Source organism: Oncorhynchus mykiss, chromosome 15, assembly GCF_013265735.2.
Source record: "Oncorhynchus mykiss isolate Arlee chromosome 15, USDA_OmykA_1.1, whole genome shotgun sequence".
In the NCBI taxonomy this organism is placed as follows: Eukaryota; Metazoa; Chordata; class Actinopteri; order Salmoniformes; family Salmonidae; genus Oncorhynchus; species Oncorhynchus mykiss.
The window spans coordinates 42,418,891-42,437,048 of record NC_048579.1 but is presented as its reverse complement, the minus strand read 5'-3'; the positions used below and the strand labels follow the sequence as shown (position 1 = coordinate 42,437,048).

The window sequence follows — 18,158 nt, the reverse complement described above, 5'->3', positions numbered from 1 at the left end:
TCAGAATTGTGTTATGCTGTCTCTACTTCAGACATTCACAGAACATTGCATCCAAAAATAAACTGCTCACATGAGGACATAATGTTAAGACTGTTTGTGCAAAATGTTTCTGTGCTAAATCAGTGTGGCCAGCTCAAACACTGACTGTTGTGTCAATCGTAACTGGACATTCTAAGTGTTCTAATCACACCAGTTTGAGCGTACGCTGTAGGGACCACTGTAAAATTATCACACCCATGTGTTCGTATGTGTAAAAGGGCTAGGTTGTTTTTCCTAGCCACTGTGCTTCTGCATTGCTTGCTGTTTGGGGTTTTAGGCTGGGTTTCTGTATAAGCACATTGTGACATCTGCTTATGTAACAAGGGCTTTATAAATACATTTGATTTGATTGATGACATGGAGTAATAAGAGTTATTGTTATAAGATATTATTGATGTTGGTTGCTCTAAATGGAGAGATCCACAAGGCACTTTAAGAGAATGGTTTGTCACACCCTGATCGGTTTCACTTGTCTTTGTTTGTCTCCATCCCCTTCCAGGTGTCACCCATCTTGCTATTATCCCCGATGTATTTATACCTGTGCTCTCTGTTTGTTGCAAGTTCGTCTTGTCAGGTCTTACAAGCGTTCCCGCCTTCCTGTTTCTCTAGTTCTGTTTCCTAGTTTTTCCCAGTTCTGACCATTCTGCTTGCCCTGCTGTCCTGTACCTGCCTGACGCACGTTGACGTGCGCAACCAGTGTGGGTGCAATAATTGCATAACATGGATTTCTAAATTATTTTGCAATGTGTCCGGTCTGGTCAGCATGTTAGGTATAAGAAATTACACTGATCAAAAATATAAATGCAAGATGTAAAGTTTTGGTCACATGTTTCATGAGCTAAAATAAAATAACCCCGAAATTGTCCATACTCACAAATATCTTATTTCGCTCAGATTCTGTGCACATTTGTTTACAACTTGTTAGTAAGCATTTCTCCATTGCCAAGATAATCCAGTTGATTAATTAAACAGCATGCTGGGGACAAAAAAACGCCTCTGTAAAATGTGCCGTTTTCTCACACAACACAATGCCACAGATGTCTCAAGTTTTGAGGGAGCATACAATTGGCATGCTGACTGCGGGAATGTCCACCAGAGCTGTTGCCAGATAATTTAATGTTAATTTCTCTGCAATAAGCCACATCCAACATCGTTTTAGAGAATTTGGCAGTACGTCCAACCTGCCTCACAAGCACAGACCACATTTATGGCGTTGGATGGGCGAGCGGTTTGCTGATGTCAACATTGTGAACAGAGTGCCCCATTGTCCGTAGCACAAGCTAAGGACAACAAACACAATTGTATTTTATTGATGGCAATTTGAATGCACAGAGATAACATTACGAGATCCTGAGGCCCATTGTCGTGCCACACCTATATCTTTGAGAGGAACAAATATTCCGTCTTAATTGTATTGCAATTGTATTAGAATAAAACAGCATTTTCAAATGTTTTGAGCATACAATAAGGCTCAGTATTTTTATTATTTATTTTATACAGTCTTTTTTGCTCATCATTATCAGGAGTGCCAATAATGTTGGACTTTTTGTTGTGTTACAGCCTGGATTTAAAATGGATTAAATGTAAAACGTTTTGGTCCCCTAATGTAAAAGTGGATTGATGTTTTTTGACATTTTTACAAGTTAATAAAAAATGAAAAGCTGAAATGTCTTGAGTCAATAAGTATAAAACCCCTTTGTTATGGCAAGCCTTAACAAGTTTGCTTAACAAGTCACATAATACATTGCATGGACACAGTGTGTGCAATAATAGTGTTTAACATGATTTTTGAATGACTACCTCCTTTCTATACCCCACACATACAGATAATTCTAAGGTCCCTCAGTCAAGCAGTGAATTTCAAGCACAGATTCAACCACAAAGACCAGGGAGGTTTTCCAATGCCTTGCAAAGAAGGGCAACCATTGGTAGATGGGTACAAAAGCAGACATTGAATATCACTTTGAGCATGGTCAAGTTATTAATGACACTTTGGATGGTGTATCAATACACCAAGTCACTACAAAAAGATACAGGCATCCTTCTAAACTCAGTTGCCGGAGATGAAGGAAACCGCTCAAGGACTTTACCGTCAGGCCAATGGTGACTTTAAAACCGAGTTTAATTGCTGTGATAGGAGAAAACTGAGGATGGATTAAAACTTGTTGAGGATAGGGGGCAGTATTTTCACTTCGGATGAATTGCGTGCCCATAGTGAACTGCATCATACTCTGTCCTAGATTGCTAATATACAGTGCCTTGCGAAAGTATTCGGCCCCCTTGAACTTTGCGACCTTTTGCCACATTTCAGGCTTCAAACATAAAGATATGAAACTGTTTTTGTGAAGAATCAACAAGTGGGACACAATCATGAAGTGGAACAACATTTACTGGATATTTCAAACTTTTTTAACAAATCAAAAACTGAAAAATTGGGCGTGCAAAATTATTCAGCCCCTTTACTTTCAGTGCAGCAAACTCTCTCCAGAAGTTCAGTGAGGATCTCTGAATGATCCAATGTTGACCTAAATGACTAATGATGATAAATACAATCCACCTGTGTGTAATCAAGTCTCTGTATAAATGCACCTGCACTGTGATAGTCTCCGTTAAAAGCGCAGAGAGCATCATGAAGAACAAGGAACACACCAGGCAGGTCCGAGATACTGTTGTGAAGAAGTTTAAAGCCGGATTTGGATACGAAAAGATTTCCCAAGCTTTAAACATCCCAAGGAGCACTGTGCAAGCGATGATATTGAAATGGAAGGAGTATCAGACCACTGCAAATCTACCAAGACCTGGCCGTCCCTCTAAACTTTCAGCTCATACAAGGAGAAGACTGATCAGAGATGCAGCCAAGAGGCCCATGATCACTCTGGATGAACTGCAGAGATCTACAGCTGAGGTGGGAGACTCTGTCCATAGGACAACAATCAGTCGTATATTGCACAAATCTGGCCTTTATGGAAGAGTGGCAAGAAAGCCATTTCTTAAAGATATCCATAAAAAGTGTTGTTTAAAGTTTGCCACAAGCCACCTGGGAGACACACCAAACATGTGGAAGAAGGTGCTCTGGTCAGATGAAACCAAAATTGAACTTTTTGGCAACAATGCAAAACGTTATGTTTGGCGTAAAAGCAACACAGCTCATCACTCTGAACACACCATCCCCACTGTCAAACATGGTGGTGGCAGCATCATGGTTTGGGTCTGCTTTTCTTCAGCAGGGACAGGGAAGATGGTTAAAATTGATGGGAAGATGGATGGAGCCAAATACAGGACCATTCTGGAAGAAAACCTGATGGGGTCTGCAAAAGACCTGAGACTGGGACGGAGATTTGTCTTCCAACAAGACAATGATCCAAAACATAAAGCAAAATCTACAATGGAATGGTTCAAAAATAAACATATCCAGGTGTTAGAATGGCCAAGTCAAAGTCCAGACCTGAATCCAATCGAGAATCTGTGGAAAGAACTGAAAACTGCTGTTCACAAATGCTCTCCATCCAACCTCACTGAGTTCAAGCTGTTTTGCAAGGAGGAATGGGAAAAAAATTCAGTCTCTCAATGTGCAAAACTGATAGAGACATACCCCAAGCGACTTACAGCTGTAATCGCAGCAAAAGGTGGCGTTACAAAGTATTAACTTAAGGGGGCTGAATAATTTTGCACGCCCAATTTTTCAGTTTTTGATTTGTTAAAAAAGTTTGAAATATCCAATAAATGTCGTTCCACTTCATGATTGTGTCCCACTTGTTGTTGATTCTTCACAAAAAAATACAGTTTTATATCTTTATGTTTGAAGCCTGAAATGTGGCAAAAGGTCGCAAAGTTCAAGGGGGCCGAATACTTTCGCAAGGCACTGTATTCATATTATTATTACTATTGGATAGAAAACACTCTGAAGTTTCTAAAAGTGTTTGAATTATGTCTGTGAGTATAACATAACTCATAGGGCAGGCAATCTTCCAAACAAGAAGTGAAATTCTGAATGTGGGCCAACTTTGATGTCTCCTTTCCCAACAAGATATGGATCTGGTAGCACTTCCTACGCCTTCCACTAGATGTCGTCATTCAGTAGAAAGTGTAATGGAGCATTTGCTGTGAACTTTGACCGAATGGGAGGGGAAATAGTCAGTGTCCCGACAGAATACCATTTTCCTGTGGCGCATTTCTCTATGGGTGCTACCGCCGTTCCATTTGGCTCCAGCTGAAAACGTATGATCCGGTTGGAACTTTATTGGATATATATGATAATAACATCCTGAAGATTGATTCTCTACTTAGTTTGACCAGTTTATTCGACCTGGAATATATCTTTTGGAAGTTTTCGTGCGAGTTATCCTGGACGAGCAGTCAGTTTTTGGGCACGTGAGCTGAAAGTGATAGCAAATGCAGCTACTTGGACACTAGTATTGGACATTATGGAACAAAACCACAATTTATTGTGGAACTAGGACTCCTTGCAATACATTTTGATGAAAGATCATCAAAGGTAAGGGAATATTTATGTTGTAATTTCGTATTTCTGTTGACTCCAACATGGCGGAGAAATACTTTTACGTCTGAGCACTGTCTCAGATTATTGTAATGTTAGGCTTTTTCAGTATCGTTTTAAAATATTCTGACACAGCGGTTGCATTAAGAACCAGTGTATCTTTAATTATATGTAGAACATGTATCTTTAGTCAAAGTTTATGATGAGTATTTCTGTTATCTGGCGTAGCTTTCTATAATTCCTCTGGATATTTTGGAGGCAGTTCTGAACATCAGCGTCAATGTAAACCGAGATTTGTGGATATAAATATGCATATTATCGAACAAAACATAAATGTATTGTGTAACATGTCATATGAGTGGCATCTGATGAAGATTTTCAAAAGGTTAGTGATTCATTTTATCTCTAATCCTGCTTTTGTGACTATCTTTGGCTGGAAAAAATGGATGTGTTTTCCCTTTGATTTGGTGGTGGTCTAACATAAATATATGTTGTGTTTTTGCTGTAAAACATTTTAAAAATCAGACATGATGGGTAGATGAACAAGATGTTTATCTTTCATTTGAGCTATTGGACTTGTTAATGTGTGAAAGTTAAATATTTCTAAAGAATATTTTTGAATTCCCTGCGCCACCTTTTCAGCTGAATGGGGGGGTGGAGTTCCCTTGCCATAACAGGTTTTAACAACATTGTAGTTACTCCACAATATTAACCTAATTGACAGAGTTAAAAAGAAGGAAGCCTGCACAGAAAAACATATTCCAAATCATGCATCCTGTTTGCAACACGGCATCAAAGTAATACTGCACAAATGTTGCAAAGCAACTCACTTTTGTTCTGAAAACAAAGTGTTTGGGGGAAAATCCAATGCGGCACATTACGGATTACCACAGTCCATATTTTCAAGCATTGGAGGCTGCATAATGTCATTGGTATGCTTGTAATTGTTAAGGACTGGGGACTGGAGTTTTTCAGGAAAAAAACAATTATGGACTGGAGCTAAGCACAGGCAAAATTCTAGAGGTTCAGTTTGCTTTTCACCAGACACTGTGAGATGAATTTACCTTTCAACAGGACAAAGGCCAAATCTACACTGGAGTTGCTTACCAAGAAGACAGTGAATGTTCCTGAGTGGCCAAGTTACACTTTTGACTTAAATCTGCTTGAAAATCTATGGCAAGACTTGAAAATGGTTGTCTAGCAATGATCAACAACCAATTTGTCAGAATTTTGAAAATAACCATTGATCTTTTCAAAGATTGTACAATTGTGAAATGTGAAATGCAAAATGTGAAATAGTGTTTTTTACATTGGATAAAAGCAGAGCCACAGAGCTACAAAATGGTATATCATACACTGCATTTGAGGAACAATGGGAAAGTAATTGTTCTTTAAAAGTTGATCAACTTGTAAACTCACTTTTGAGAAAATCGCCTTTTAATGTTTTGGTATCCAGTGAAGAGCTCTTTGTCTACACCCATTCAGCATTGTTCACAACCTCCTAAACTTTCTCCCCACCCATTTCATTTCGCTCAGAGCGCACAGCTCTGGCCGACAATTTACCTCTGGATAACATGAAAACTGCCTAACCAGCTCTGCTGGCAACAACTTCAGTACGCTTTTTTACAGACGTTTACTGACACTGGCCATATTCAACTGGTGTTGTATACACGTCATGTAATGTTAACTAACGAGCCAGCCAGCTAACGTTAGCTAGTTAAACAAAAATGTAGCCTAGGGGCCAGGGAAAATGTTGGCCTTTTATAAACGTATTTCATGCAATTCTATGTCATTTGACTGGAGCCTGGAGGCTACTTTGACAACGACAAACAGAATCTGAGAGCAATAAAAACGTCATTGTCTGGAATCCATCAATAGCCTAGGTGTGTGGAGACACATATTGTATGCTACAATATGAGGAGGAAATTATAGCCCTAAAAATGCTTTACAGTTTCAATGACTCACCCATTGATGCGCAGCTCACTCGCTGGTGATGGCCCATGCGCTCGTGCCAAAAGAGAGTCTCTCTAAACAATATTTGAAAGTTGATCAAATATTTTGGTAGCCTATAGCACAGTCTTCTCTTTTCAGCAGGAGCCATTTGCTTTCCAACCTGTATTTTCCCTCGATTGTATTTGAAATAGGGCAGATCCTCACCAGACATCACTGGCAACAACTTCGCCTATGGGCACAAACCCACCGTTGCTGGACCAGACAGGACTGGCAAAAAGTGGTCTTCACTGACAAGTCGTGGTTTTGCCTCACCAGGGACGTTGGTAGGATTCGCGTTTATTGTCGAAGGAATGAGCATTACACCGAGGCCTGCACTCTGGAGCCGGATCGATTTGGAGGTGGAGGGTCCATCGTGGTCTGGGGCGGTGTGTCACAGCATCATCAGACTTAGCTTGTTGTCATTGCAGGCAATCTCAATGCTGTGCGTTACAGGGAAGACATCCTCCTCCCTCATGTGGTACCCTTCCTGTAGGCTTATCCTGACATGACCCTTCAGCATGACAATGCCACCAGCCATACTGCTCATTCTGTGCATGATTGCCTGCAAGACAGGAATGTCAGTGTTCTGCCATGGCCAGCGAAGACCCGGATCTCAATCCCATTGAGCACGTCTGGGACCTGTTGAATCTGAGGGTGAGGGCAACGGCCATTCCCCCCAGAAATGTCCGGGAACTTGCAGGTGCCTTGGTGGAAGAGTGGGGTAATATCTCACAGCACTGACAAATCTGGTGCAGTCAATGAGGAAGTAGTATTTAATGCAGCTGGTGGCCACACCAGATACTGACTGTTACTTTTGACCCCCCCCCTTTTGTTCAGGGACACATTATTCCATTTCTGTTAGTCACATGTCTGTGGAACTTGTTAAGTTTGTCTCAGTTGTTGAATCTTATGTTCATACAAATATTTTTACATGTTAAAACCTGTTGCGACTCTAGGGGCAGTATTTTCATTTTTGGAAAAAAAAAGTTGTTATTATATTTTGTCAGGACAAGATGCTAGAATATCCATATAATTGACAGCTTTGGGTAGAAAACACTCTAACGTTTCCAAAACTGTAAAGATATTGTCGGTGAGTATAACAGAACTGATGTTGCAGGCGAAAGCCTCAGAAAAATCCAATCCGGGAGTGCCCCATATTTTGAAAGCGCTGCGTTCCAATGAGTCCCTATTGAGCTGTGAATGTGCTATCAACCAGCTTATTACGTATTCCCCAAGGTGTCTACGGCATTGTGATGTAGTTTTACGCATTTATGTTGAAGAATAGCCGTAGGCGGCTACATTGCGTAAGTGGTCACCTGATGGCTCCCAGGGTGACTATCGCGTAAAATACAGAGGTAGCCATTACTCCAATCGGTCCTACTGAAAAACTAATTGTCCCGACGGATATATTATCGAATAGATATTTTAAAAACACCTTGAGGATTGATTATAAACAACGTTTGCCATGTTTCTGTCGATATTATAGAGCTAATTTGGAATATTTTTCGACGTTTTCGTGACTGCAATTTCCGGGCGATTTCTCAGCCAAACGTGAAGAACAAACAGAGCTATTTCGCCTACAAAAATAATATTTTGGGAAAAAAGGAACATTGGCTAGCTAACTGGGAGTCTCGTGAGTGAAAACATGCGAAGCTCATCAAAGGTAAACAATTTAATTTGATTGCTTTTCTGATTTCCGTGACCAAGTTACCTGCTGCTAGCTGGACAAAATGCTATGCTAGGCTATCGATAAACTTACACAAATGCTTGTCTAGCTTTGGCTTTAAAGCATATTTTGAAAATCTGAGATGACAGGGGTGATTAACAAAAGGCTAAGCTGTGTCTCAATATATTTCATTTGTGATTTTCATGAATATAAGAATATTTTCTAGGGATATTTATGTCCGTTGCATTATGCTAATTAGTTTCAGGCGATGATTACGCTACCGCATGCGGGATGGGCAGTCAGTAGAGGTTAAGTTTGCTGAAAATAAATGCAGTTGACAGTGAGAGGGTGTTTCTTTTTTTGCTGAGTTTAGGTGTGAAATATGCTGTAGGTCCCCGAGTGAATAGGGTTGGGAACCCAAGGATTAGACAATTTGCTATTTTGTAAAAGATAACTCTTTCCATTCCATTGTCCAGGGAAGGAGGAGACAAAACGTTACATTTGAGTGGGACTCGAACAACATTTGAATCTCTTCACCAATTTTGCCTAGAAGGCCAATGCACTATCCATTGCAGCACAGAGCCTTTCTGATAAGAAGCCAAATTGAGAATCTTAAGTGTGCCAGACTAAGCCCGTCTCCGTCAAAGTAAGCTAGTTAACCAATAGTGAACAAAGTGCCAACACTGCCTAACATTAGGTTCTAACTAGAATAGCAAACAGCTCTGGGAAACAAATAATAACATCCTCTAGGGAGCCAGCTATGTAATGTTTGCTAGATAGCTAACAGTACACATTAAGACATATAGCTAGCTAGCTAAACAATGAACCTAGCTAGGTAAACAACGTTTAAGATCACACACACTTCATGTTAGCTAATGAGCCAGCCAGCTAACGTTAGCCAGTTAAACAATGAACAAAGTGGCAACAATGCCACAGTGTTGAGAGCTAACCAACCAGGTCCAATATTAGCTAGCTAACATTAGACTAACTAGAAATTCAAACGGCTCTGGGAAACAAATAATAACGTCAGATAGGGAGCCAGCCAGCTAATGTTAGCTAGCTAGCTAACAGTACACTTTAGCTTGAAATTAAACCCCTTTGTCAAAATTTGAGATGTGCAGTATATGAAAATGTAGCTACCTAACGCTAGACTATCAACATGCATCATGGACACATCTCCCTGTCAGGAAGGCTATCCTTAGTTTGAAGACGTAATCTGGAGACAGGTGTTTTCTCCATCTCTTTAGCTATCATACTCTAATTCCACTGATTTCAAAACTTGATCCTCCAGAAAATGGAGAGCAACACTTATGCTGCTCCACTACACAATACGTTTATAATAAAGCTGCGTTCGACAGGTTTACCAACACAGACTGACGAGCTCAAATAGACAGACGCTTTCTTTATGGCAGACCAATCCAAACTCCTCTCTCGGCATGTCCAGCCCACATTATCATGGCTAGTGGGAAGGTTGCTAACTTTTTCTGTGGCTTAACCAACAAGGCTCGTAATTTAACAACTTTATTCATATATACAGATGGCATACAAGTTTGTTATTAACGCACATGAAAGATCACATGTTCGATTAGGCATTTCTGCCAAAAAACGCATTTGATTAAAAAAAAATGTTTACATTCAAACTGCTCTCCTGTGAAGTGGTGACTTGCGATTTATGCCTAGTTTCCTGAATCGGGTCACATATATACCTCAGCGAGTACATTAAAAACGTTTATTTAACTAGGCAAGTCAGTTTAGAAGAAATCCTTATATACAATGACAGCCTACACCAGCCCGGACCAATTGTGCACCGCCCTATGGGACTCCCAATCACGACCGGTTGTGATACAGCCTGGATTCGAATCAGGGTGTCTGTAGTGACACCTCTAGCACTGAGATGCAGTGCCTTAGACCGCTGGGCCACTCAGACCAAAATTAGAATTTGATCTTGCGTTGGGTAGGACTGCATTCTCTCCTGTTCATTCAACTCTTTAGTACAGGGGTGGATTTGGAATAGGGCATGTGCCAGGGGCGGATGATTGAGGGGGAGGGAGGAGGTGGACAGTTGCGAGGCGTACCGCTCCTTGTGATTATTGGCCCAGCAGTAATGATAGCGTTTCCTGATGCAGAGTTTGATTCCGTCCTCTCTGAGACGTCCCGCTTCTTTCTACTACCACAGATCTGTGGAGACAAGACAGGGATATGTGTCTTTAATCCAAATATTTTTGCTTTGAGTTCAAATTACCAGCATGTTATTAACGGTACCAAGTCATTGGTTTGTTTCTCATCTTGGTGTGAATGCCTTTTGGACTAATATTGCCAGAGGTCACCCTCAGAACCTCACCGGCATGAGCATGGGGCAGTCATCGGCTCGACACAGCTTGGTAACGCAGTGCAGGAAGACGGTAGACATTTTCTGGTTCTTGTGCTTGACAAAGCGAAACACTTCAAAGGCGAAACGGCCCATTTGACTCTTCCCATTCTCAAACACAGTTGTCTGTGGGTCTTTGTCACAGCTGGTTCAGAAACAAAGACAAAACAACAAAACAGATGGGAAAAATCACACTACCGCACTGTTCAAGGAAATTGCTTCAGAGTAACATGCATAAGAATTACCTAAAGAAGAGGTCATAGCGAAGTTCATCATTTGGATTTCCAGAGGCAGTGGTGTAACAGTAGTCCATCAGAACATTCCATCTATTTTAGCAGGGAGAAGGAAAAATATGGTAAGTGGTAATTAAAATAGGAATGATTGCGCTAGGATCAAACAATCTGAAAGAGGGGTCTGGTCTTATCACCTCAGGACAAGGGCCTCCCTTTCTCCAGCAAGGTTAGCATTGAGTCACTGAGGATTAGGCTGCATCCCTTTCAGTCATGGTGTCTGTCCTACCATGTGTTATCGGCAGAGATAGTAGGGTCAGTGACAGAGGGGCCCCAGCAAACAAGTCCCCAATGGCACGATATGGGCTAAAATATTGTCCCCATGTAGGCTGCCAACATTTGGCCTTGGCTCATTGGCTCTACATTTGCCACCAAAGCATTTGCCCAGTGTTTCCCAGTGTGGGCAGCCCATATGTAAAGGCAGCCCTCACTTTGCCTGAAATAAGGCCATATTTTCCCAGCAACATGTCCACATTGGCCCGTGTTGTGCTGGGGTGGGCTTGTTGTGGTCTGGCCCATGTTAGGCTGTTGTGGAATAGCCCATGCCAACCTTATCCACCAAATACCCACATGGGGCCAATGGGGTGATGTTTGTGGGGCGTTTCTTAATTGACACAGTAGTGACACAGTTAATAGCATTATGGGCCACTCCTCTTGCATTTCCCTGATTTTTGTTTTAGTTCAACACTCTATTTGGTCAAGAAAATATAAAAATGTAATGAGCCTGTATAATTATCCCATGGTCCTCTGTATCTCAGTTGGTGGGCCTGCACCACGAGGGGGCTAAAGATTCAAACTTTAGCCCCCTCAGTTTTAGTTTCATGTTCCTATTTAAAAATAGCTAAGAAGTTTAAAATGATTGAGTGACAGGTTGGCTCCCCCAAAAAAATCTGTATCTCCGCAGCACTGTGTCAGCATTATGGACAGGGTGCTCTGCGGTGTGTGTAGGCAGCCTAGTTTCATAGACTAGACATAGTAAACGTAGTAAATGTAAATCCGGGACACTTAAATTTGTATGATATGTTACGTTTGGTATCGTTACATAAAGCAGAAGGTTACATAAAGGTGCAATATGCAGAAATCCCACCGCCATTTCCTGATTGCTAAAATGGAATAGTTTGACTAATTTCAGTTTGTGACAAAAAAACAGTCATTCTGTAGAGAATCATTGTACCATCTAAACCGCTGTGAAATACATTTTCCATAACCAAAAATATTGTATTTTCAATACAAAACTTAATGGGAAGCATAGAAGAGTGCACATAGAACAGATCTATTACTTCTTAGACTTGCTTTCAATGAGAATGATAGATCTCCAACTGAACATATATATGAATTTGGTCGGATCGCCCAAAAAGTTACAATTTGTACGTTTTGCAAATTCATAACATATTGTACTTTTACCAAATTCGCAATATATACAAAAATGGATGGACATTCTAAAATAATACATACCATACAAAACGTAACATATCATACTAAATGCAGTGTCTTGGATTTATGTTCAAAATAATACAAAATGCTGAGACCAGATTTCAAAAGCTTCATGTTTATTGTTGTATAGTGTGATTATTAGCGGAATTCAATATAATTCCAATGCAAGAACCCCCCCCCCCCCCAAAATGTAGCCCCCTCAGTGAATTAAAACTGCCGCCTTAGTCGCTTTATCCTGATGCCAGGTCTGTCAGTTGGTAGAGCATGGCGGTTGCAGCAGGGGTGCTATAGAAAGCCACTGGGCGGTTAGGTATGACTCCTTTGAGTTTCCGTAAACAAATATTGCATGCTACAATACGAGGAGGAAATTATAGCCCTAAAAATGCTTTCCAGTTTCAATGGCTCACCCAATGATGCGCAGCTCACTCTCTGGTGATGGCATGGCCGATGCGCTCGTGCCAAAAGAGAGTCTCTCTAAACAATATTTGAAAGTTGATCAAATATTTTGGTAGCCTACAGCATAGTCTTCTCTTTTCAGCAGGAGCCATTTGCTTTCCAACCTGTATTTTCCCTCGATTGTATTTGAAATATTGCGAAAGGCAATAGGTTTTGTCTGCATGCTGTTTTTTCACTGCCAGATTTACTGCACATTCCTGACTATAGACTAGTCCATGTTATTAGGCTACAATCCACAGCTATTGATCCACTGTCGCTAAATTATAGGCCTTCTCATTGTGTAATAGGCTATTCTGAATTATAATTATTTTCTGAACAGATAGCAGTAATTCTATAACTTTGGTAAATGTATTTCAATTGATCAGGGGAGCTGCAGTTCATTCAGAACCCTTCATGTGTCTATGATTCTATAAGGAAATAAATAATGTAGTGCAACGCTTGAGAGATCCAGGCTCATGTCTATCAGAGTAGAGAGAGAGAGAGCAATATCATAGAAAGTTAAGTTAGAAAGCATAAACCCGGGCCTACCCAAATCAACTCTTAGAATGTTAGGCCCAGGCTGAAAATCTATTTTTTAACATTACGCTGTTTTGTGGAGGCAGGATAATTAACCAGTTAGAGCTCTAGGGGCGCTATTTCATTTTTGGATAAAAAACGTTCCCGTTTTAAGCGCGATATTTTGTCACGAAAAGATGCTCGACTATGCATATTCTTGACAGTTTTGTCAAGAACACTCTGAAGTTTCAGAATCTGCAAAGATTTTGTCTGTAAGTGCCCCAGAACTCATTCTACAGGCGAAACCAAGATGATGCATCACCCAGGAATTAGCAGAATTTCTGAAGCTCTGTTTTCCATTCTCTCCTTATATGGCTGTGATTGCGCAACGAATGAGCCTACACTTTCTGTCGTTCGCCCAAGGTCTTAGCAGCATTGTGACGTATTTGTAGGCATATCATTGGAAGATTGACCATAAGAGACTACATTTTCCAAGTGTCCGCCTGGTGTCCTGCGTCGAATTCGGTGCGCAATTGCCAGCTGCTTCTACTTTACCATTTGATTCAGGGGAGAAAGCATGTGTCCAAGAACGATGTATCAATGAAGAGATATGTGAAAAACACCTTGATGATTGATTCTAAACAACGTTTGCCATGTTTTCAGTCGATATTATGGAGTTAATTTGGAAAAAAGTTTGCGTTTTGAGGACTGAATTTATGGATTTTTTTTGGTAGCCAAATGTGATGTATAAAACGGAGCTATTTCTAATACACAAGGAATCTTTTTGGAAAAACTGAGCATCTGCTATCTAACTGAGAGTATCCTCATTGAAAACATCAGAAGTTCTTCAAAGGTAAATGATTTTATTTGAAGGCTTTTATGTTTTTGTTAATGTTGCGTGCTGGATGCTAACGCTAATGCTAACGCTAAATGCTAACGCGAAATGCTAACTCTAGCTAGCTACTTTTACACAAATGATTGTTTTCCTATGGTTGAGAAGCATATTTTGAAAATCTGAGATGACAGTGTTGTTTACAAAAGGCTAAGCTTGAGAGATGGCATATTTATTTCATTTCATTTGCGATTTTCATAAATAGTTAACGTTGTGTTATGCTAATGAGCTTGCTGATAGATTTACACAATCCTGGATACAGGGGTTTTTTCATAGCTAAACGTGACGCAGAAAACGGAGCGATTTGTCCTAAACAAATAATCTTTCAGGAAAAACTGAACATTTGCTATCTGAGAGTCTCCTCATTGAAAACATCTGAAGTTCTTCAAAGGTAAATGATTATTTTGAATGCTTTTCTGTTTTTTTGTGTCAATGTTGCCAGCTGAATGCTAATGCTAAATGCTACGTTAGCCATCAATACTGTTACACAAATGCTTGTTTTGCAATGGTTGAGAAGCATATTTTGAAAATCTGAGATGACAGTGTTGTTAACAAAAGGCTAAGCTTGAGAGCTAGCATATTTATTTCATTTCATTTGCGATTTTCATGAATAGTTAACGTTGCGTTATGGTAATGAGCTTGAGTCTGTATTCACGATCCCGGATCCGGGATGGGGAGATCAGAAAGGTTAAATAATAGACAACTCGAATGAACTTCGATCGCCTTTATTATAATTTTTTTATTTAAAATAGTTTCTCATGCCAGGAGAGGTACAGGATCCGGCCAAATAGGTTCCGGAACAAAACAGTCCAAAATGGAGAGGTGCCGGATCTTGTTCCAGCAGGATCCAGCTCAAATTAAACTCTATGGGACGGTTGAGCTAACTAGGCTAATGTGATTAGAAAAAGGTTGTAAGTAACAAAAAAAATCCCAGGACATAGACCTATCTGATATGGGCAGAAAGCTTAAATTCTGGTTTATCTAACTGCACTGTCCAATTTACAGTAGCTATTACAGGGAAATAATACCTTGCTATTGTTTGAGGAGAGTGCACAATTATGAACTTGAAAATGTATTGATAAACAAATTAGGCACATTTGGGCAGTCTTGATACAACATTTTGAACAGACATGCAATGGCTCATTGGATCAGTCTAAAACGTTGCATACACAGCTGCCATCTAGTGGTCAAAATCTAAATTGAGCCTGGGCTAGAATAATTAACTCAGCAAAAAAAGAAACATGCCTTTTTCAAGACCATGTCTTTCAAAGATCATTTGTAAAAATCCATATAACTTCACAGATCTTCAGTGTAAAGGGTGTAAACACTGTTTCCCATGCTTGTTGAATGAGCCATAAACAATTAATGAACATGCACCTGTGGAACGGTCATTAAGACACTAACAGCTTACAGATGGTTGACAATTAAGGTCACAGTTCTGAAAACTCAGGAGACTAAAGAGGCCTTTCTACTGACTGAAAAACACCAAAATAATTATGCCCATCTGCGTGAACGTGCCTTAGGCATGCTGCAAGGAGGCATGAGGACTGCAGATGTGGCCAGGGCAATAAATTGCAAAGTCCGTACTGTGAGACGCCTAAGACGGCGCTACAGGGAGACAGGACGGACAGCTGATCGTCCTCGCAATGGCAGACCACTTGTAACACCGGCACAGGATCGGTACATCCGAACATCACACCTGTGGGACAGGTACCGGATGGCGACAACAACTGCCTGAGTTTCACCAGGAACGCACAATCCCTCCATCAGTGCTCAGACTGTCCGCAATAGGCTGAGAGAGGCTGGAATGAGGGCTTGTAGGCCTGTTGTAAGGCAGGTCCTCACCAGACATCACTGGCAACAAACGTCACCTATAGGCACAAACCCACTGTCGCTGGACCAGACAGGACTGGCAAAAAGTGCTCTTCACTGATGCGTCGTGGTTTTGTTTCACCAGGGGTGATGGTCGGATTTGATTTTATCGTCGAAGGAATGAGCGTTATACCGCGGCCTGTACTCTGGAGCCGGATCAATTTGAAGGTGGAGGGTCTGTCATGGTCTGGGGCAGTGTGTCACAGCATCATCAGACTGAGCTTGTTGTTTTTTGCGTTACAGGGAAGACATCCTCCTTCGTCATGTGGTACCCTTCCTGCAGGCTAATCCTGACATGACCCTTCAGCATGACAATGCCACCAGCCATGCGGCTCATTCTGTGCATGATTTCCTGAAGACAGGAATGGCAGTCTTCTGAAATGGCCAGCGAAGAGCCCGGATCACAATCCCATTGAGCACGTCTGGGACCTGTTGGACCAGAGGGTGAGGGCTAGGGCCATTCCCCCCAGAAATGTCTGGGAACATGCAGGTGCCTTGGTGGAAGAGTGGGGTAACATCTCACAGCAAGAACAGGCAAATCTGGTGTAGTCCATGAGGAGGAGATACACTGCAGTACTTAATGCAGCTGGTGGCCATACCAGATACTGACTGTTACATTTGATTTTGAACCCCCCTTTGTTCAGGGACACATTATTACATTTCTGTTAGTCACATGTCTGTGGAACTTGTTCAGTTTATGGTCTCAGTTGTTGAATCTTGTTATGTTCATACAAATATTTACAAATGTTAAGTTAGGGTTAGAAAATAAACAGTTGACAGTGAGGACATTTACATTATGGCCTTTATCTTGCATTTCAAAAATGGTACAACAAAAAATATTTTCAATAACAAAAGTTTATCTCAATACTTTGTTATATGTACCTATGATGAAAATTACAGGCCTCTCTCATCTTTTTAAGTGGGAGAACTTGCACAATTGGTGGCTGACTAAATACTTTTTTGCCCCACTGTATATAATGTGTTATATTCTCCTACATTAATTTCACATTTCCACAAACTTCAAAGTGTTCCCTTTAAGAATAAGGATAAGATGCGCCCGAGAAGAAGGCTGACATTTTACGTGTTCCTATCCAATTGTGTTTTTTGTTCATTTCCTTGCGTTGTTTGTAACTTACTTTGTACATAATGTTGCTGCTACCGTCTCTAATGTCGGAAAATAACTTCTGGACATCAGAACTGAGATTTACTCACCACGGAGTCATGGCTGAATGACGACATTATCAACATACAGCTGGCTGGTTATACACTGTATCGGCAGGAAAGAACAGCGGCGTCTGATAAGACGATGGGCAGCGGACTTAGTTTTTTTTGTAAACAACAGCTGGTGCAAGATATCTAAGGAAGTCTCGAGGTTTTGCTTGCCTGAAGTAGAGTATCTCATGATAAGCTGTAGACCACACAATCTACCTAGAGAGTGCTCATCTGTATTTTTCGTAGCTGCCTATATACCACCACAGACTGAGGCTGGCACTAAGACCGCACTCAATGAGCTGCATTCCACCATAAGCAAACAGGAAAATGGTCACCCAGAGGCGGCTCTCCTAGTGGCCGGGGACTTTAATGCAGGGAATCTTAAAATCGGTCTTACCAAATTTCTATCAGCATTTAAATGTGCAACCAGAGGAGGAAATAAAAATACAAAAATAAAACTCTGGTCCACCTTTACTCCACACACAGAGATGGATACAAAGCTCTCCCTCAACATGATTAGACAATGGAGATGATTGTGGACTACCAGAAAAAGAGGCCCGAGCACGCCCCCATTCTCATCGACGGGGCTGTAGTGGAGCAGATTGAGAGCTTCAAGTTCCTTGGTATCCACATCACCAACAAACGATCATGGTCCATGCACACTAAGACAGTTGTGAAGAGGGCACAACAAAACCTAATTTTCATCAGGAGACTGAAAAGATTTAGCATGGGTTACTGCTGCTCTTTAATTAGTTGTTACTTTTTTCTTATTCATATTTTTTTCCTGTATTGCTGGTTAGGGGCTTGTAAGTAAGCATTTCACTATAAGGTCTACTACATCTGTTGTATTCGGCGCATGTGACTAATAACTTTTGATTTGATTTCAAATGGCATCAAGACTATGCATGTCCTTGCTTCAGGTAGCTAGATTTTTTAAGCACAGG

General features: G+C 40.9%; 1 protein-coding gene across 1 annotated transcript in view; it reads right to left on the bottom strand.

Moving 5' to 3' along the window:
• Positions 1-18,158, bottom strand: part of LOC110490089 (zona pellucida-like domain-containing protein 1) — a 45,947-nt gene that overhangs the window by 6,991 nt on the left and 20,798 nt on the right. Inside the window, exons 7-9 of the mRNA XM_021563242.2 lie at positions 10,809-10,889; positions 10,537-10,708; positions 10,271-10,373 (exon numbers count right to left, since the gene is read on the bottom strand). Coding sequence (XP_021418917.1) covers positions 10,271-10,373; positions 10,537-10,708; positions 10,809-10,889 — 356 coding nt within the window. The remainder of the gene's footprint in view (positions 1-10,270; positions 10,374-10,536; positions 10,709-10,808; positions 10,890-18,158) is intronic.